Here is a 21,140-nt window from a genome sequence, read left to right on the forward strand (position 1 = left end):
AAAAAAAAAATCTGCTGGGTGCAAGTGGCTCATGCCTATAATAAAAATTATCCGGCGTGGTGGTGCACATCTGTAGTCCCAGCTACTCTGGAGGCTGAGGCAGGAGGATCGCTTGAGCCCAGGAATTTGAGGCTGCAATGAGCTGTGATTGCGCCACTGCACTCCAGCCTGGATGACAGAGTGAGACTCTGTCTCTAAAAACAAAAGGTAAAAGCTTCCTATATATGGGTAGATGTGCATATATGTAGGTAGCTGCATAGAACAAGTTCTGAAAGGATCCAGTCCAAGACTAACACATTTGGGGAGGGGAAAATGGCACTGGTAGAATTTTATGTTGTTTGAATTTTTTCAGAGTGTGGTATTCCCTATGTAATTAAGAATATATAAAGAATGCTAAGTAAATGAAAAGTGCAACTATTCCTCATGCCCACATCAGATAAGCAAATCTTCCTGTTTTGTTTCCTCAGGGATTTTTGCCAAACCTGACCATGTTAAGATGACATATCCAAAGACACAGCTTCACCATTCGCTGCCCTTATTGTTGATTTGTGACAATCTCCGTGACCCGGGAAACCTGGGGACAATTCTGAGATCTGCTGCTGGGGCAGGCTGCAGCAAAGTATTACTCACCAAAGGTAAGAGCACTTTTCAGTGCTCAGGTAGACTGGTTGGCCATTTTTAAGTGAACCAGGGCTCTGGGCAGACATGCATAGGTTTGAATCTTGGATCTGCCCCTTACTAGCTATATGTCTGTGAGCAATAGTCTAAGCGTTGCTTTCCTCATCTGTAAAGGGGGAATAATAACAATCTCCCTCGTTGTGTTATTTTGAGGATTAAGTGAGATGATGCACATAAAGTACTTCATACCATTCCTGGCACACAATAAGTAATTTAGGAAATGTTCGTTATCTTTTAAATTATTTTGAAAACTGCTAGTTTATTAAAGAAGAATTTTAAGTCAGTCAGGGAAAAGAAATAGATGTCAATTTTAACACTTGGTTTCAAGTCCTTTATTTAATGATCTTGAATTCCCAAATTGTTGGGTATATGAGACCTTCCTAACTCTTGAATTCTGAACCCTGTGAAAGGAATGATATCAACAGTGTGTGATTATACAGTCATGATATATTTCCCTTAGACTCAGGGTGGATCACACGCTCTACACACAAATTAGCCTCATCACATTTCTGTCTCCTCTCATCAGAAATGGGGATTAATAGGTTTGGCTCTAGACAGACTTGCCTAACAGTGGGGACATGCCTAAAATGCCTAGTATACCTTGGGGGCAGAGGGGAGGAAGAGTATCATTCATCAGAAACACCCAAGCTACCATTAAGTGTCAACTAATAGTGGTGCCCATTGCTGAGACTTGCCTAAATTGCTCCTCTTAACTCTTCCTCAGTCACGCCTTGCTGGAGTACATTTCTTTGCCAGCATGAGAGTTAAGTGCTCTGGCGTGAGAGCTAGGTGCTGGGCTTCCATTATCAGTACCTGCTTACTTGCCCCATTGTTGAGTGCTCTGATAGCAGGTGTGGTTTTGGAAATGGGTCTACATAATCCAAGCGGTGTGGTTTTCACATTGATACTGATGGCTGGCGTGTAAGAAGTAGGAAAAGAAAGAGTAGGAAATAACTCATGTGGTGCCTAATATCAAGGGGATGAGGCTGAGGGGAGAGTCTCACCTTTGCCCTCGTCATGCCAGGTAGAGTGGTCAGACTAGACAGCTCCTCTCACAGGTATGGACCCACCTTCTCGTCCCTTTCCCTCACCTCGTGGCATATAACCCAGCTCTCATCTCTGGTTCCCTGCCGTGAGTGGGAAAGCCCATGTTGGGCATACGTGTGAGCACTGTTACGTTCTCTGTGTCTAATTCTCCTTTTTAAATCTGATTTGCCTAATCTCTCCTGAAGTTTTACAAATTAACTTTTAAAATAACTTGTCACGAGGAGACTTGTGCTAAGTTAGAGGAGGATAGTAAGACAGGTGATGCAGTCACCGCAAGGCCGTCTTTCCTAGCCTGCCCGTGGTGAGTCGCAGACACTGGGAAAGGCCAGGTGTCTGCCATCAGCCAGTGCACCCGCGTGGTTGGGCTTAGGTGACTGTACGTGAGGGTGAGGTCCTCCAGCCTTCCTGCTGTAGTGTGGGAGGACGATGTGTGTGAGTGACAAGGCTGCCTGGGTTACTGCGCTGCCTCGCCCCTCACTTCCCCATCTCTAATGTCTTTGCTCCTCCTTCCAGAGTGAACATTGAAGCCAGATGGGTCTTTCTGAATCATAAATCCGATTCGGTCACTGCTCTGCTTAAAATCCTTCAATGGCATTAAATTGTGTTCTGATAAAACCCAAAACTCCTCAGCTTAGCATACCCAGCCTCCTTTAAATTGGACCCTGCCTGCTTCCCATCTCCTCTGCCACCACACCCCACCCATTAATTGGCCTGCTCACCTTACTTGCAATTCCTAGACCATGGCACTCTCCCTTTCTCTAACTTTGTCCTCGCCTGGGCCTTTCTCTGACAAGATCCTCCTATCCTTCAAGAGCCAACTCAGTGTCATGGTCTCTTACATGTGTTTTTCCTCATTCCCTGCTTTGTGCATGGGTTTTCTATTACACTGTTGATGCTGCTTTTATTATCAGTTACTGCTGATATTATAGTCATTTGTTTAAATACCATCCCAATGCTACCACCCACTATAGCATGAGTTCCCTGAGGTTGGAGACTCTGTTTTAATTTCCATCTTTATAGTATTTGGTACATGTATATGGAAAGTGTTGAGGGGATGACTAAATCTGTTTTCAGCACTGGTGGGAATTAATCCTACAGTCCATTTGTCAGATGCTGTCATAATTGGAGAGGCAGAAGGTCCCAGCTTTCAAAAGGCTATATTAGAGGAACTTTGATGTCCTGATCCAGAATTAATCTGATTTACTCCAAAGTTCCCTAGCTTGGGAAGATTTATAAAATCTGGATTGTATCCTATCTTTTTATTTTCTAGGCTGTGTGGATGCCTGGGAACCCAAAGTGCTACGGGCAGGCATGGGTGCACATTTCCAGGTGCCCATTATCAATAATCTGGAATGGGAAACACTGCCGAATTACCTGCCCCCTGACACCCGGGTCTACGTGGCTGACAACTGTGGCCTTTATGCTCAGGCCCAAATGTCTGCTAACGCCAGTGACCGTCGCTCGGCGTGTGATCGGCGATTCCTGAAGTTTCACAAGTATGAAGAGGAGGAGGAGGATCTAGAAACGGGAGCCAAGAAAGGCTGGCTCCCTGAAGTTGAGGTTCAGAGCTATGACTCAGACTGGACAGAGGCACCAGCAGCCGTGGTGATCGGTGGGGAGACCTACGGGGTGAGTCTGGAGTCCCTGCAGTTGGCTGAGAGCACTGGGGGCAAGAGGCTGCTGATCCCCGTCGTTCCTGGTGTGGACAGCCTGAACTCGGCCATGGCTGCAAGCATCCTGCTTTTTGAAGGGAAAAGACAACTACGGTTAAGGGCAGAACACTTGAGCAGGGACAGGAGTTACCACTGAGAGGGGACACAGACGTGAGTTCTTGGTGCAACGATGTCTCCACCTCCTCCTATCCCTGGCACATCATTGGGAGGCTGGCAGTCGGTGACTGTGGCTTCATGAGCCACATTCAGGAGGCAAGAGGAAGGTGTGAAAAAATCTGCTAACAGCATTTTGTGCCCAGAAAGTTCCTGAAGGCGTCATCTTGGGTGGGGAGGAATTCCCACCAGCTGGTGGATATTTTGCAGTCGTGGAGTACTAGTTACAGGTCATGGCTAAGTCACTCACATCTGATCATTGGTCAATGGAAAATAAACTGTGAAGTATAGAGCTAGCAGATTACATTAAAAAGTTTTAAAGTGGGTCTCAGTGCCTGTCTTTTCATCTTTGGCTGGTGATGAGGACATTGTTAAGAGATTAATGATTCAGCAAGCTAAGAGCTCCAGGTCATGGCATTCGATAGCTGGCTATTCTTTGGGCTTGGATGTGTCAGTCTGGGATTGTTTGCTGTAGCCTTCACTTAAAACAGCCACTGTTTATATATCAGCATAAATAATTCGGCAGGTGGTGTCATACTTTAGCACCTCTGCAAGTATCTTTTTGAGGACTTTATGCAGAAAAGGAAGAAACTGAGTTTTTAAATCTTTACCTTAAGCCTGCATCTGTTGGGAAAGCTTCACCGTTTTTACTATTATAGCTCCCTCCTGTTCTACTTTATGTGTCACTTTTGGTTGAATGTAATGATGTACTTACATTAATCCCCTCGCCCCTAAAGAGGAACAGAACTGCTTAGGAAAATGCCAACATTCTGGATGCTGTGTGAACAGAAATCCTGCGACGGGAAGTTCCGAGGACGAGAGTTCGGGGCCCTTGGGCCCACAACACTGCAGCAGGAAGCTGCTGCTCTCTCAGGCCCCCAGGAGGACCAGGGCAAGCTGGATCCTTACCAGGTGCCAGGCAAGGTATAGCCAGGGATGTGAGGGCCGGTGCTGAGGGTAATCACTGTGTTTACAAGTATCGTGGGAAGGGGGTGGGTGGACAGGAGTATGGGGTTCATTTTAAGCACTACTTTTGCAACTACAAATAGGGTTGGAGTTGAGGGTGACATTAGAAGTGCTGTTTTCCCACACCCCTCCTGTACAGTGGCTCCTATAATGGTTTGGGTTCCTTGGGAGCCTTTAGCTGCTTGTTCCAAGGAGGTCAAGTGAGTTGTCAATGTGACTGGGGACCACCCCCCGCCCCAGCCCGCCCCCGGGCCACCTTTCCTTTCTGTTTCCCCAGCTCCCAAGTAAAACTTCCTCTTGGGAGAACCAAATGATCAAGCATGGTTCATGTCCCAGGGAGCAGGGTGGGATTACTTGGCATGTTCGAGGTGAGGGGTGTTTTCAGGGATAATGCTCTTTGGATGGCTGCGTCCTCCCAGGCTGAGCAGCCTGAAGCTGGTGCCCCCCACTCTGGTCTGGGGCTGCCCAGAGCCCCACACAGATGGTCAATGCCAAGTGGCCCACGGACTATTCTTGAGACTCCATCCCCAGGCAGGTTTTAGAAAGTAGAAGGGTTCAAAGCCTTTATACTGCACCAGTGCTCACAGAGGCTGGAACACAGTCAGCAAACTTCACAGGAGTTGAAGAGGACCATACTGTCACTAGCAGGCTCAGTCTGAAAGGCAGCTGGAGAATGCCCTACTGGCATTTGGTCCCCTTCAACATCTTCAAGTGCTAAAGAAACAGAAGGCACTAAGAGGGAGCTCACTCCTTTCCACCATAAAACCAGTCTGTAATTTGTGTCCCCGGGTTATATTCCCACTTATTTTTTTACAAAATAAAAATCAGTGAAAAAACATATCACATACCTTATCCTCATTTAGAAAAACAAAGCAATGCAAGATATAAATAATTCTAAGCCCATTTTGTCATCCTGGGTACAGGAAAAAGAAATTTCCATCCCATTCACTTTATCGTCAATGGCTTACGTACAATGCCATCTGAGTTCTTTTTGTATATTCATGGGTATGATGTGGGGAGGGGGTGGGGGAGGGGAGGGGAGGGAAATTTTCTTTTAAATCACTACAGGGGGGCAAGTGGTTATGTTCTTACTTGCTGAGTGATGTTGGAAAACTGCTATCTTGAATTCCCGATTTTGAAGGCAACATTTGTTCTCACCATTTTCCCAATAAATAGGAATAAAAACTGAGCAATACATGACAAGAAAAACACTGCTTGGCTGAAAGATAAACATTGTCAGAATGTTGGCCAGGCTCCCCCTTGCCTTTGTGTTGACGCATAACTGCAATAGCGACTTTTGCCACGAGGTGGCAGGCCACGCCCCAAAAACCCTCTCCCAGTGCTGAAGGGAGGGGTCGGGAATTTTCCAGGATTTAAGTTGTTGAAAAAGTGGGGAAAGAGGATGGAGTCAAGTCTCCCTCTACCAGGGAGGGCATTCTGCAGACCATTTGTGCTCAAAGGTGTTAAAATTAGAGACCCACCCAGATTGTCCCACATAATCTCGGCAGAGGAGTCTGAAGCACAGGACACTGGAACCAAACCCAAGGAGAAAGTGGAGAGACATGGGAAGCGGCCACAGCAGGAGAAATTAGTGTAACTTTTCCCTTTGACAGGAGCCTCTGGGAAAGCTACTCTGGATGAAATGCAGATGTCCTGCCGAGCCTGGAACTCGCACCGGGAGCCACCGCTTGGCCCTTCAGTTAGTGCTGCAGGGCAGGACAGCTGCCCAGCCACAGCTGCGGGCTCCTCCTGGTCGTTAAGGTCCAGAAGCTAAGCGGCCCTCTGGGGACTGAGTCCACCCGGGACCTTCTACCCCAGGGTTACAGCAACACCAGATGTCCCCACCGTCCAAGCTGGGCTGCATTTAGGTCCACTTTGACCATTCCGCCACACGGAGACCCCACAAACAGCACCCATCTGAGGTCCGTGGCCAGTGCTGGAAACCCCCAGCTGTGCTGCTGGGCCTGGGGCTCCCTCAGGAACAGACCTGACTAGGACTTACCTTCTTTTGTTTTTGTTTTTTCTTAAAGAAGCACTCATGTGCCATTTCTAAACTCCAGGATCTTATTTCCTCTATTTTCATCAGCGTATGTACAAATGTCCAAGCTGGAAGCCAAATGCATGGGTGAGCTGGCTTATTGCTTTGGATGACTTAGTGTCTGAACCAAGGAACCATGTTACATTCGAGCATCTGAGACAGCAGCCGTGAGCCAGGCCCTCCCTTGCTGGAAGCCTCGGGAAGTGCTGTTGACACCACAGCCAGGGATGACTGAACATGTGAGTGTGTTATGCATGGGATCAGTCCTGTCCTTACTACACTCTCAATATTGTTTGTAGGGAAGAGCTACTTTTTCAGTAGAAACCTCAGAGTTGGGGTGGGCCCTTACCAAAGCTGCTGCTTCCTCAGAATGCAAGAGAGGAACAAAGGCTGGGGAGGAGGAGGAGCTGATGGCTGCGGGTCTGGCCTCTCAGCCTCCTCCCTCGGCCTCCCTTGCACCGCTGAGATGTGAAGGGAGCACACACTAACTGGGAGCCTGCAGAGTGGCTCTTGATTGGTTGGGGACTTCCATGTCCGCTGACGTCCAAAGGAGATTGATTTATGCGGCCCTGGGTCCTAAGATCATGTCTCCTACTGTATCCCAGTTCTAGGGCGTGTGGGTGACTTATTCATGTAAGGCGCCAGCACCCGCGAATCCAGACTTGAGGCTGGCTCTGCCTACTTCAGGCTGCACATCTTGCCTATAGGCCTGGGGACAAAGGCTTTCATGAGTTGGTACATTATTTAATGGAAATCCAGCGGTCCCTCAGAGCAAGTTCCACCCAAACCTACTAACACATTTCCTGGCTTCGGAAGTTTTCCAAAGCACCAAGGGGGTGACACACACTTATGCCTTGAAGAACGACAGTAAGCACACTTACCTTCGTGCTTTCACATAGGAGGCACACCTGGAGCACCCCATGTCTTATCCCCCCACAGGAGAGATCCTAGGCATGAGGCAGAACCAAGATAAAAAAGCCTTGTTTCCTGCAAAATACTTCGCCCTTCACACATGCTCACAGACCATTAGCACTAATAATGAAGCTAATAGTCAACAGCTGTTTGTCCCCAAAGAATTTTCCCTTAAGCGGCCTGCTTGGAGGAAAGCAGGGTGTGTGTTCTTGTCCCTGTGAGCACTGGCAATGAGGGATGTAGGTAAGGTGTTCACTTCAGTACAACCACTACAGGGCAAATGTGAAAGATCCCCCTGAGGTCAGGGTCCCCAGATCAGTCCTTGGTTCCCAAGGCAGCCCCCAGAGAGAAACTGCAGGGGACACTCCTGAACCTCGGTGGGCCCACATGCAGTCTGTACCATGGTGGCATTCCATTCCAGTCCTATCAGGAGCCCAAGCACGGGCCTGCCCAGGGTGGCCAGGGCAATGGCACTGTGAACAGAGCATGCCTGCCTGCACCTGTGTGGTTGAAGGGAGCAGGACCAGACGCTCAGTTCCCTCCCAGGGCCACAGTCCCGAGTGCCCAGCGTTCCACACGTGTATCCTCCCTAAGGTAAACAGTGCAGCACCACATTCGGTCCCACTGATCCACTCCCGAACCACACCCTGTGTCTATCATTGCAGAATTCAGTTTGCTGCTCTGGAAAGAGGCAGCAGGAAGGGAGAACAGCTTTTCAGCATCTTTAATTAGGCAACAGGAGAAAACAAAGTCTGGCTGAAAATTACCACTAAAAGCTTTGCTGATGCCAAAACTACTGGCTCCCTGTGCTCGGAGGAGTGATAGCCATTGATTTCAAGGACACACTGGGGGTGGGGGGGGACAACAGCAGGAAGCCACCTCACTCCTGAAAAAGAAGCTGGTTTTCATCTGCCCACTGTACATACCAATCCCGAATGCACACCCTTTTTCTTAAATAGATTTCTAATGTTGAGAGACTAGTAAAAAAAAAAAAAAATCTCATTTCTGTTGTGGGAATAGGTAGAATAGGATCTGGAAGTCATTGTGGTGAACAGAATCTGGGAACCCTAGGGTGGCATCTTTACAGCCACGTTCCTGCTCAACCTCCAGGGCATGGTTTCCGTGGCTGCTGGTGGAAACCCTTGAATGTCACAGCTGGTGTTTTAACCTGCTTCTAATTAGCAACGTGAATTTTAAGGTACTTTAGAGCTGCTTGGTAGGAATTATCATGCCACCCACTTTGTCTGCATCAATAACCTTTAAGATCTCTCGAACTATCAAGAAAGGGATTATTTCACTGACACTCAAGAAGTGATTCTTCCCTAATGTTTTCCCCCAAAGTAGTCACTATATAAACCTAAGCCTTTTTAGTAAACCTTCCCCCGCTGATCTTAACAAACCTACAAGTCTGCCCTAAGAAGGGAATTCTGGTGTCAAGGATCCAGTTTGACATAGTGGCTGGTAGTTTGGATGAGTCAGCTCAGTACAGGCCACCAAAGTATCACAGATGACCTAATTTTTCTGTTGCAGTGACTTAGTGCAACTCCTCCCTGGACTGTTTTCCTTCTGTCTCCAAAGTACCTGCTAAGAGAGACCACCTTTCCTCCAAGGCCATCACGATCTACGGCATGGACAGAAATCCTGCCCATCTCTCAAGGGATGTTGGCCTCATCTTGTACCCCCACCCCCTCCCTCCTAAGGAGGACACTGGCAGAGTTCCAGAGAAGCCTCTACCCTAGGACAGAGCTAGGTTTACAGGTCTCCAACTTGCCCCATTCTTCACAGGGAGACCCATGCATGCTTCCTTGTGTTTCCTTAAGCAGCTCTCTCAGGCCTCAGAGCGCGTGGCTCCCCTGCAGGGAGGGAATGAGCAGGAATGTCCACAGCCATGGATTTTTGATGTATGTAATCCGGGGACTCGCCCACCAACAAGGGCCACGTCAAACCAGGAGAGATGGTGGCTTGACAGGGAGTTCCAGGAAGGATCTGCCTCTGGAACTTTAATCCAAACAAGCTTCCTTGCTTTTAGCGACCAAGAAGATCTGACAGATGACTATATTAGGTCTTGAGCTTCTCAGAAATTCTGCAACACAGCTACCACCTATCAATGAAAGTCAAGAGGTTCTCTCTGTCCCTGACTCCCCTGTCCACCCTCTAACAGATCAGAGCAGCACAGGCAAAAAAGAGGACAGGAAAGGCCACGTGGCTGATGACGTCCAGAGATGCCTGCTTTATTTCTTACTAGGTGGCTGCATTTCAGGCTGGCAACATCAAATAACAGTCTAATTACCAACTAATTTTGTACCTCTGAACTACATATCAACAATCCAATTCAGCAAGGAAAAACAGTGTCAACAGGTTATTGGGGGGGCTGGGTTTTCCGAATAAATGGTTTTGTTTGGCAGAGTGCTGAGTGCTGAGCAGTAAGGCCCAAGACTGTTTAAAGACCCTGACACCTGACTGAGGAGGATAAAACCCTGTGAGTACCCAGGCCAAAGCCCTCCACCCCAGGTCCTAAGAACAGAGCAGTTGTTTCCCTTTTCATGGTCACTGCAGTCCAAATAAGAGGCCAAGCTATAATACCTGGGCCTAGCAGAGGGGCTCCAGGGCCTATCTGCAGTTGACACGCCCTCTGCCCTCACTCCCAGCCCAGGGCACAGCTCCTTCTGCCGGTTCTTAGGAAAAAGTGAGGCTTCTGGTAGTTTCTTGTCTCCTTTTAGTTATGCTTTGAAAAGAAAAGAGAATGACAGGGGTAACCAAAGGTGGGCAAAGGCACCTCGGCAGAGGTCCAGCGGCCTCAGGCACAGAGCTGGGCTGAGTGAGAGGTCTGTGCTGGCCAGGCTGTGTTCCTCTGAGAACTCAGGGCTGAGTTTCTTGGAAGGTGTCCAAGGGGAAGAATTCATTAACAAAATTCCGGGATAGTGGGAGCTGTTCATATGAGCAGCAGAGACTTGGGGAAGGTCAAGATCAAGGAAGAAAGAGATCTAAGGAAGGAATGAGGAGCTCATATCACACAGGAGCCCAATAAAAGTAGGCAGTTACTAGAGGAACCATTACCTTAGCTACTTGTTTTTCTCACCAAAAAGACCCCATAAGCTTCCTTTTAGATTTGGAATGCCCTGTCCAAGAACACGCTGAAAAGCTGCTGTTTTCCCCTCAGACCAGGAACGACTACATTGCTTAAAAAAGGACAGTATCACCAATAGTGCTAAGCTGATGCCTAGAGAGGCCACAGCCCTTTCTCTGCTCCAGCTGCGTGTCCGTGTGTCACTGGGCAGTGCCACCTGGCTGTCCCAGGCTCTGAGTGTGTGCTGACACCAGAGTCAGAGCCCTGATCCATCATCCCTTCGTGCTCGCTCTGCTGAAGAACACCCTGGCAGGTCCTTCACCGAGAGCTAGCGACTTTGAGAGCGACGAGTCCAGTTCTGGCCAGGTTGTGCCATCCCCGTGATCCCAAGCAGAGTCTCCAAACATGGTGGGTGCTGCTGCTGTGGGGAGGATGCGCACCCTGGGGTGCGGGCTGAGGAGTTAATGCAGAAACAAGGCACCACAGAGAGGTTGGACACTGGGTTGAGTGATTCAGGACACGCTGGAAAAGTCCAAGGGTGGAGGGAAGGAACAGGGGGAGAAGAAGACTGAGTTTTAAATAATGTCCCAGGAGGCCGCAGCCCCACTAGATGGGCTCTGGTTTGAGCTTTTCTGCTAGGAAGTCATTCACAAAGGCCTCCACGATGGCAGGGGTGATCTCCTCCACGTCCATCACATACTTGGCCCGGGCAGACATGTCCAGGATGGTGAGCAAAGGGGCAGCCTCGGGCAGGTTGGTGTAATCTCGCAGGGAGTCAGTCATGTCATCCTGAGGTCACCAGAAAGGAGAGCAAACCAAGAAATTTTAAAGAAAGACGGCAGAGAGTCCCCTGGGCCCAGTCTCCCCAGATGGCATGAAAGTAGGACGGCTCTGTCACCCTGGAGAGCAGGCCCCCCTCAAGCAGAGATGTGCTCTTAGAATGGGGAGCAGGGGATCCTGCCCTGCCTTGGGGAAGGGGAGGCTGCTTTGTAAAATTCTCTCTCTGCATCCCCCCAAACCACCAGATTAGCACGAATGAAACTTTAACGTGTCCTCTGCTTTTTAAAAATGTGACGTCCTTTGATTGCTTATTTTTGCGACCAACTCTCAATTATTTGCAGCCCCACTGTGGATTATCTGAGGCCAATCTGGACTTACCTCTGGAATGTTTTTAAACAGAAACAGCTCGCTGCCTCTGCCCTAACCCCCTGGTTTTGGGGAGGGCGCCAGTTGCCCAGCCGGCCAGTTCAGAAGGAGGCTACTTAAGCCCCATGCAAGGTTACACAGGCTCCCCGCCTTCATCTCAGAAAGATGCTGGTAATTTATCAGACATTCCCAGCAGCTGTCCAGGTGAATTTCCCTAATACCAGACAGCCTTATTCAAACAGAAAGGCAAACACAGAAATCCGAAGACAAGGAGAAAGGATTTGTAAGGGAGCAAACATTTGAGACTACTTTTCCTGCTGTGGACTCCCCTTGGAGAATAAGAGAAAATGGACTCAACATACCCACCCTGAGGTTGTTCACTGTAAAATGCACAATGTTCCAAACTGAACGGGAAAACCTGAGCCACCCTGCAGAGAAAGGGCTTGGGATATTCCTGGCCTTAAATGGTGGGAGCCGGAGGTAGGAAATTTACAGCTCACCAATTTCTGAGACACACACACTCCTCCTTTCTCAAAAGGCAAAGCTTTAGGAAGGTTGTCAGTGAGGATGTCTCTCCCCACCTCTCCCCCCGAGACAGCGAGCGCTTCCCAGCAACGCTGGCTGGCCCGACATCCCTGGCACTCTTCACCCAGCCCAGGCCCTCCTTGGGGGTTAATAACACCTCTTCGTGACACACACAGAAGGGACACCTGGACAAACACTGTGCATCCGATTCCCATCCGGAGGCCCAGACCAAGCCAAGCACTCTGCTGCCTCCCCTCCCAGCACCCTCTGAGCAAACCACGGGGAGATGAATATCAATGCCTGTTAAGGCTTTGGAAGGAATAACTCCTGCCTGTCAGAGGGGACAGCATCAAGACAGAAACAAGAGCCCCCCCCTTAACCCTGGGTTGGAGTTCTGGGCTCAGAGGGGCTCAGTCAGTGCCTGACGTGCCAGCTCCCTGAGCCCACCGCCTGTCCGTGTCGCCTTGCTTCGTGGACAGAGAAATGGAAAAGCCACCACGAGCGTGAGCGCAGGTGACGTGTACAGGAAGAACAGGTGGCCAGGTGGGGAACTAGAGCAGTGGATGACACAGGCTTCTCTGTCCAGCTTGCTGGCCTGGGAGCCTTCTCCCGGCGCCCGCTCATCCTGGTCCCTGTAGGTCTAGGCAGCTCATTTGTCAGAGCACAGGGACAGGAGGAGGAAGAGCACTGCTTCTGGAGTCACACTGGCCTCACGTCAGTCCCCTGTAAGCTACCTGCTTACTGTGTGACTTTGGCAAGTCACTTCTCTGAGCCCAGATCACACCCCCTGCAAAATGGATGTAACCCCGCTGACACGCAGGGCTGATGTAAGGGGTGAACGAGCCACCAGCACTCCCAGCCCAGTGGATGGCCTCCAGGCAGTCCCTCCCCGGCTCTGAGCCTCGCCTGCCTCCTCTGTGAAGCAGGACAGTGGTTACATTCCCAGCCAGAGAGGCAGGAGCAAAGGAGCTCCTGCAGGTGAAGTGCTTGGCTCGGTGCCTGGTACATAGAAAACCTGCAAATGCCCCTTTTCAGACGCATTTCAAAGCCCCTACCCCCACCCCACACTCAGCCCTTTCCGTTCTGCACCCATCTTTTCTCTGGGCCACTCTGCAGGGGTTAGAGTTTAATAAATTCAGAGCAACTCCACTGTGCCTTGTGTGGAACAGCTAGTGTGGCCTGAGGCAGGGCCTGTGAAGCCCCTTTGTTCCCCTCCACCCCAGGGCTTAGGGGCAACTAGAGCTGCCTGCGAGGGGCCCAGCGCGCTGAGCAGGGGCGCCTATTGAGGAGGCCAAGAATGGGTGGTTCAAGGTGTCTGGCCGACACCACCTGTCTCCTCTGTGCCTCTCCCCTGATCCAAATGCAGCGTGAAATGAGCACGGGGCTCTGACCAACTGGAGGTACGGACGTGGACCCAGTGCAGGGGCGGCTGCAAAGTGTCTGTTGATACCGGCTTATGGGGGGCGCACGGGTTGGGTAGGAAGGTGGTGGAGCATGCGCAGAGCAGGGCTCCCGGGGGGGGTGGGAGTGAGCAGCGCGCCTGCACAACCTTGCAGAGAGGCCATGTCTTTGGGGTGGAAGGTCCCACACCCAGGGGGCCAGGCACCTGCTGGAGGTGGCTCCACTGAAGGGCCCACCTTCTCACTCTGTGAAAGGCCCCCACCCCAACCCCCCTACTTGGTCTGGCCCAGCTGTAGGCCTCCCAAGGGACAGTCTGGGGTGAAAGAGACTGGGAATGGCAGCAATTTCCAACCTTAGCACTCTCCCTGGGTTGGCCCGAGCCAAAGTCCATGCAATAGAATAAACCCACTTACAGGCTGGTGGGGAGGGACTAACAGAGCCGACACTTTGTAAAGCATCAGGGGCCTGGTTGTGACCCAGCACCAAGGGAGTACGTGTGGATCACGGAGCTGTGGCTGCTGCTCTCGTCGGTGGCTTGGGTGGGAACAGCCCTGGAAGGGCTCCTGTTGCTTTGAGGCTCCTCAGTGAGAAACATGGGAAGAGGCAGCAGCTGGGGCAGGAAATGGCTCTCCATGGCGAATGACACACCTTTCCTTGCCACATTTGCTTTCCCAGAGTCACAGTCAACCCTCGGGCCGGTGTCACCCAGGTCCTCGAAGTCCCCAGCTGAGCCAGCCTTGCCCAGGCCCAGCCCTTCCTTCCCACTCACCTCCCCAGCTACAAAGAATAGAAGTGGCGCCTCCTCCTCTTTGGCTTTGTACTTGGCAATGATTTTCTCAGCTATTGGCTGAATCAACTGCTTGGCTGCCTCAGACTCGCCGTCATCCTCAGAATCTGTGATGGGAGAGAGAAAAAGACAAAAGAAACACTGTCTTGTGGAACAGAGTGGCACCCCCTGAGCAGGCCTGGGCCCAGGGCCTCAGCTGCAGACACACCCATCTGTGCAGCCCCTGAATGGAAAAGGAACGTCCCTCGGACACAGGGCATGCCTTCTGCGTGCACGAGTGTGCTGCACACCTGTGACGACGTGCGCATGCCCGTTCTAGCAGCAGAGCACACTCGCACAGGCTCTCCTGCGCCAGGCCCGCCAGGAATGACCCGCCTCACTGAGTAGCACCGATGCCCCAGGTAGACAGCGCTCTTCACTGAACTCCTCACAAACCAGGACCTGGGGCCCTGGTAGTTTTTCTCTCAGTCACAGAATGAGAAGCCATGACCAGGGACTTCCACCTCCTAGTGAAAATGGCAGAAGAACTGGTGGCGAGGGGGTGAGGACTGTGGTCCGGTCAGTGGCTTTGATGGCGTTGGGGGCACGACCCTGGGACTTGCCTGGGATGGGTCGGCTGACTGCACGGGAGAACGCCCAGCCCCCCTTTGGGCATCCCTTGCTTCGGTGAAACAGGAGGGCAGGGCAGCTGTGCACCGGGCCCAGGGCTTGCTTGCTGAAACCTGCACCCGAGAGCAAGAGCAGCATCCCCAAGTGGCAAAAGCAGGGAAGGGGAGAGCTGGCTCCCGCAGAGGGATTTCACCCAGAAATGCCCAAGAGCTCTGCTGTGTGCACAGAGACTCCACAGGACACACTCTGGGTCCACGCCTAATTTGCTTTGTGATGCTGCACAACTGGCTCTTTCCACTTCCACATCTACAGATGGCCATGAAGTTCCCAACTGTCCCTGGGTTCAGAACTGTTTCCCAGCCAGCCCCAGGGTGCGGTTGTGTGAGCCTGCAGCAGGCAGGACAGCCCATGGTCAATGATGTCCCTAGGCCACCTCTGGGTGGGGGCCTTCCTCCTCCAAGTGCAGAACCAGCCAGCACTCTCAGTTTGCTAAAGAATTCCCTTGGGTCTGTATATTGGCTCCTCTCCTGGGGGGACCCCAAACCAGACCTCCAGAGAACAGGTATAGGAGCTGCACGTGCCCGGCCCCTCAGCAAGGTGGGTATGGAAGCGTCTCAACCACAATCCTGCTACAGTCATTGTGCATCGGAAGGGAGCAACAAGTCCCAAGGCAGAGTCCCAGGTGGCCCTTGGCCAACTACTGCTCAGTTTGCAAAAGGAACCAGGGTCATCCCAGGGGGCTTCAGGGAGCCTAGAGTGGATGCTCCTGTGTCCTCCTGCCCAGGCTGAGCACAGTCACTGACTGAGCACCAGAGAGGGTGGGACAGGACAGCTTGAGAGGTGCAGTTGAGGATGGATGGACGTGTGTGCGCATGCGTGTGTATTCCAGCCCCTGCAACAGTTCATCAGAGCACAGAGGATCAGCAGGAGCAGCCTGGGGTAAGCCGCAGCCAGAGGGGGGCCCAACCCCCACCCCCAGCTGCTGTGTGAAGCCCCGCCTCTTTCCAACAATGGGTCTGTTCAGGGGGGCCCAGGGCACCCTCCCAGCCCAACCTATCCTGCCCAGCTGGCAGCCTGGGAGGAGGAGGAAGGAAGGCAGCAGCAGCTCCCAGAACACCTCCCACAGGGGCGAGCCATGAATAAATCATGGGGGTCAAAAGTAAGGCTGCTGGGAAGAGACAAAGGCCCAGGCTGCACTGTTAGTGAGGGGATCAAACTGCAGGGACAGGCACCTCCCAAGTGAGGTCCATCCTGTCCCAGGACCCCATGTTCCCCCACTGGGGCCCCGCTGAGCTTCATACCTACAAAAAGGACGAGGCAGGGGCCCTCGTTGAGCTGCACAGCATTGGAGTCAGAGAGCTCCAGCACGGGCTTGGGGTGCCACGGGAACTCCCTGCAGTCCTCATCGTTGAGCACCTCCACCCTGCCCTGCCGCGTGATCACCTCGCCCTGCGGGTCCAGCACGATGAGCGTGGGGATGCCTGCAAGGAAGAGAGCGTGCATGGCCACCAGCCTGGGACAGCAGGTCTGCCCAGCAGGAGGGGGCCACCTCCTGCCCCAGCACTCCTACCAGGCCAGGACACAATACAGGTTCACAGTTAAGACTCCAGGTCTGGAATTGGAAAGCCCTGGGCTGAATCCAGGCTCAGCCACTGAGAGCCCGGAATTCCCTCAGATCTGTGTGTGACCAAAGCAAGTTGCTTTGCCCTCCTGGGCCTCAGTATCCTTGGCTGCAACCTGGTGAATGTGCTGTGGTTCCTGCCTTATCCGGCTGCGCACAGCTTGATGAGGGGAAGCATTTAAAGAACTTGGCACAGGGTCTTGGCACATCAGAGCAATTGATCACTGTTGGTGGAGAGTCCAAAATTGAACCGAGGTAGTGGAATAACCCATGCAGTGTACTCGCTATATATAGACACGCAAACCAGCGCAAAGCCACTGATGTGACCAGAGTCCTCACATCAGCCGTGACGAGCACAGGAGACCCAGTGTAGGGGAAGAGCCTGGGCTGGGGCAGCAGGATTGGAGGGGAAGACAGCTGGCTGCAGCCCGGCTGCTTGGGGAGGCTCTGATGGGGACAGTGCACAAAGGAAGCAGTACACTGGGGCCCCAGGCTGGGGTAAGAAGGCAACAGGAAGCTCGCCTGCAAACCACCCACATCCCAACCACAAAACGGCAAATGGAAACTCAGAGGACACCCTCTCCTGGGTTACAGCCACATTTGGGGTTTCCAACTCCCCACTCTTTGTACCCCACTCCCCACTGCTTCTCCTCCAGCTGGGGTTGCACCCCCACCAACCACAGCCCAGAGCCAGCCCCAGCCCTGCCCTTTGGGGACATTTGTCTCTCCAATGGCAACCACTCCCCTCCCCCTACACTCTCTAGACACCTCTCCTCCAGGGGCCCGACCAGAGCTTGCATTTTATATGAAAGCCAGAGCAATTTAATATTTATAGATTCCAGAGTATTCTGTCAGTAATTTGCTCCACTGACATTTTACTTCTCCATGGGGGGGACGCCGAGGTACCAGAAATGTGGCCCTGGTGTTTTGTAACCTGCCCGGGCAATGGTCACAGCAGGCTGGCAGTGGCGGGCCTGTCTGCCAAAGGAATAAACGATCCATCATGTTCACACCTATTAGAAGAAGTGGCTGGACGTGGCAGGAAACAGGTCTGGAGAGAAATGGGCTCCTGAAGACTGCGACTCCCACCGCGTCACACGCAAGCCACAGCGCCAGCACGCCTGGGGCCTTTTACATGTGCTCAGTACTGGACGGGACTCCCGAGAAGTTGTGCGTTGGGGCATTTCCAGCCTCATCCTAACAGATGCACTTTCTCCCCAGGAGGCCTGGGCTCCACCGGTGTGTGCCCATCTCTGAGGGTCAGGGGCTGACTTGGGGCAGCAGCCTGAAGGAGATCTGGCCAGCCAGCCACAAACGCGCGCCTCTCCATTGCCACTCCCTGATGGGTTCTTTCGGCAGGGCTGGGGTGCTGCTGAAACTGAGCACTTGTGAGTGCTGGGGTGAGATGGAGCCTGCCCACTGCCACAGACAAAGCAGCAGGCCTGGGTGTAGCCCGGCTGCGATGCTGCGTCGGTCTGTGGAGGACAGGCAGGCGCAGAGCACAGCAAGGGGAGGAGAAGCAAGGCGAAGGCAAGAAGCCCACTCCCGGTCCAGTGCCGCGCTCTCTCCAAGCGACTCCTCTAAGGGGCCTTCTCTGCTACCGTGGCCACTGCCTCTTTCAAGTCCATGCCTGTGGGGCCCAGGACAGCAGGGCAGGGGCATGGAGCCCCCACCTCGCTGCTGAGGAGTCCTCAGCTGATTCCACCAAGGAACAGCTCCTCTGGGCCTGTGTCTAAGAGCCCAGGACACTGGCGTACGCAGGGTCAGAGACTATGATAAGCAGAAACCAACTCTGCAATAACCACAGTCAGACTTGGACCCAAAGAAGCCACCCATTTTTGGCACCTGGACAGGGGGACAGCATCTATGTCTCATCTAGTCTTGGTTAGCAGGGATCTCGCTTGTACTGTGTATCTGCTCTGTGCTTGGCACGGCTACCTGGCCAGGCCACCCAGCCAGCCAGTGGTCACGCTGGGACAGGAGACCTGGTGTGCCTGCTGCAAAAGCTGCTGCTCTTTCTACCAGGCCACTGACTTTGTTGGGGCTGTCACAGCACCTGTGTTGGGGACTCTGTTAACTAGGGCAGGGGATGGCCCCTGTATCTCTGCAGCTTTCTTTCTGCACCACCCACCGCCCTCTGCTCTCGGGGGAGGAGGCTGAGACCGCAGGCACCACTTCCCGTCTGTCCGCGTCATTCATTCCTGCTACCCCTCCCTTGAAGCAGGTTCTCCAAAGTGGACAGTTCTAAAGACAAAATAGGGCAAAGCCTCTAAAACGGGAAACTTACAGGGAACGGCGAATTTCTAATCAATGCCTTTATATAAAGTAACTTCCACACCAGCAAGGGCCTTTTTGGAGGGGATGAAAAAGGAGCAGCCATCCTGCTCTGCTTGAACCTGTTTCCCAGTGTGGATGGCTGGGGTGGCCGGGTGGCTGGGGTGGCTGGGGGAAAGCACGTTGGGATTCCAAGCAAGATCCAGGCAAGTCACTTAACCTCTCTGAGCCACATTCCCACAGCTGCCAAACGGGGATAATGGCAGTTTCCTACCTTATTTGGTTGTTGTGAGGAATAAGCAAGATGTAAGTGTAAAATGCTTTTTAGCAGAGTACCTGGTATACAGTAAGTGTTCCATTAGCATTAGCTGTTATTACAGATCAGTTCATTATTTTTAAAAATCATCCCCAAGTTGATCATTTGGCTCATGAGAAGGCAGAGGTCCAGATGACTGGGACCTTGCTCTAGTGAGATCAACAGAAACCTCCATGCTGGGCTGCAAAAACTTAGCCAAAGAAACAGAAAACAGAGACAATGTCAACACCACAGTGAGAGTTCCAGTAACAGTGTGATGTCTGTCAGTGTGGGGTTGGCGTGCTTTTACTTCCACCACCCCAAGCTTAACTTGTGGGCTTAGATCATATACTCCATGTCCCTAGAGAGGGCTCAGCCCCACGTCCCCTGCCCGGAGACACAAGCAGTGCCTGAGAATCCCTCTCACCATCTCCCTTGAAACACAGAGAACAAGGCCTAAGAAGTCAGCTCCACACTCCTTCCTCCTGAGAGGAACCTATTTGTGAGTATTTAAGACAATCTCAAAGCCATGCATAATGAGACTGTCCACAGTTTAGTTTGGTGGCTTTTCTACTCCCAAGGAAATAGGGAGTTTTGGAGGAGGTGGGGGATGGGGGCGGGGGAGGAGCCAGGCAGGGCTGTGATCCAGCCTTCTCCGTGTCTGGATGGCAATGTGACCTGAGGGGGCTGGGAGCAATTCCCCAAAGACTGCTGGGAGCTGGGAGGACTAATGGCAGGAAAAGCAGATGCCAGACCAGGAAGAGCAGGTTAGGGCATATCAGCAAGCAAAACATTATGCGCTCACGAAAACGGTCGTTGTGAAGACTGTAGCAACTTAGAAAATGTTTGTACTACTTTTTTCCTTTTTTTTTTGAGACAGGGTCTTGCTCTGTCTTCCAGGCTACAGTACAGTGGTGTCATCATAGCTCACTGCAACCTCAAATTCCTGGGCTCAAGCAACCCTCCTGCCTCAGCCTCTTGAGTAGCTGGGACTATAGGCGCTCACCATGACACCAGGCTAATTTTTCTATTTTTAGTAGAGACAGGGTCTTGCTCTTACTCAGGCTGGTCTCAAACTCCTGGGCTCAAGCAATCCTCCTGCTTCGGCCTCCCAGAGTACTAGGTGTGAGCCACCGTGCTCGGCCTGCACTACCTTGTTAAGTAAAAAATGCAGAACACACCGTTCTGTGATTTATGTACATTACAACTATGCATGCATGTGGGAAGAGGGCAAAAGGGACACAGAAAAGTGAGAACAGTTGTGCTGGAAAGACAGGAAGGTAGATAAGGTAACAGAGACAGATGTATATTTGGGTTTTCTTAATTGGCATCCTAATTAATGCATTAACATAAGATGAAAACTGGAACTGAAGGGCAAGGCTGGGCATGGTGACTCCTGCCTATAATCCTCATCCTCATGGCTCCTCCAAACTTTCCCTTGCCTAGAGAGTCGAGGAGAGGAAGAAAGCAGCTAGTGTGGGTGGTGAAGCTTGGACAAATCCCAAGGGAGGTCACAGGGTGGACCTGGACCTACTTGAACTCAGCCGGCGGGTCCGACAGCTGCCCGGGCAGGTGCCTGTGTCAGGGGACAGGCATTGAAGACATTTACGGCAACGTTCACGTAATACAGAAAATCTAGAAACCACCAACTGTCTACCAACAATGGAGTAGATAAATAAACTGCGGTACAATCATACAATGAAATGCTTTTCGGCACCAAAAATAAATGCACTAGGTATAAATATCAACACAGATAAATCATGAAAATATAATGTTTAGTGAAAAAAACCAAGTAGCAAAATTGTATTACAGTACGTCCGCATTTTAAGCCAGATTCTAAAAGACTCAGCCAGCAATACTATATATTATTCATGGGTTCACATACACATGCGGTGAAAATGTGCAAACAGATTATGAAGACACACATCAAGCCCGTGGGAGCATTTCC

At 51.7% G+C, this 21,140-nt stretch overlaps 2 protein-coding genes across 2 annotated transcripts in view; one reads left to right on the top strand and one right to left on the bottom strand.

Annotated features, from left to right (window-relative positions):
* Window positions 1–3,883, top strand: part of RNMTL1 (RNA methyltransferase like 1) — a 7,845-nt gene extending 3,962 nt beyond the window's left edge. Inside the window, exons 3-4 of the mRNA XM_012657298.1 lie at window positions 468–635; window positions 2,996–3,883. Coding sequence (XP_012512752.1) covers window positions 468–635; window positions 2,996–3,534 — 707 coding nt within the window. The 3' untranslated portion in view covers window positions 3,535–3,883. The remainder of the gene's footprint in view (window positions 1–467; window positions 636–2,995) is intronic.
* Window positions 3,884–10,981: 7,098 nt separating this feature from the next.
* Window positions 10,982–21,140, bottom strand: part of NXN (nucleoredoxin) — a 162,356-nt gene continuing 152,197 nt past the window's right edge. Inside the window, exons 6-8 of the mRNA XM_012657299.1 lie at window positions 16,304–16,483; window positions 14,376–14,500; window positions 10,982–11,323 (exon numbers count right to left, since the gene is read on the bottom strand). Of these exons, the coding sequence (XP_012512753.1) occupies window positions 11,141–11,323; window positions 14,376–14,500; window positions 16,304–16,483 (488 nt within the window). The 3' untranslated portion in view covers window positions 10,982–11,140. The remainder of the gene's footprint in view (window positions 11,324–14,375; window positions 14,501–16,303; window positions 16,484–21,140) is intronic.

Source organism: Propithecus coquereli, unplaced genomic scaffold, assembly GCF_000956105.1.
Source record: "Propithecus coquereli isolate 6110/MARCELLA unplaced genomic scaffold, Pcoq_1.0 Scaffold536, whole genome shotgun sequence".
Classification (NCBI taxonomy): domain Eukaryota; kingdom Metazoa; phylum Chordata; class Mammalia; order Primates; family Indriidae; genus Propithecus; species Propithecus coquereli.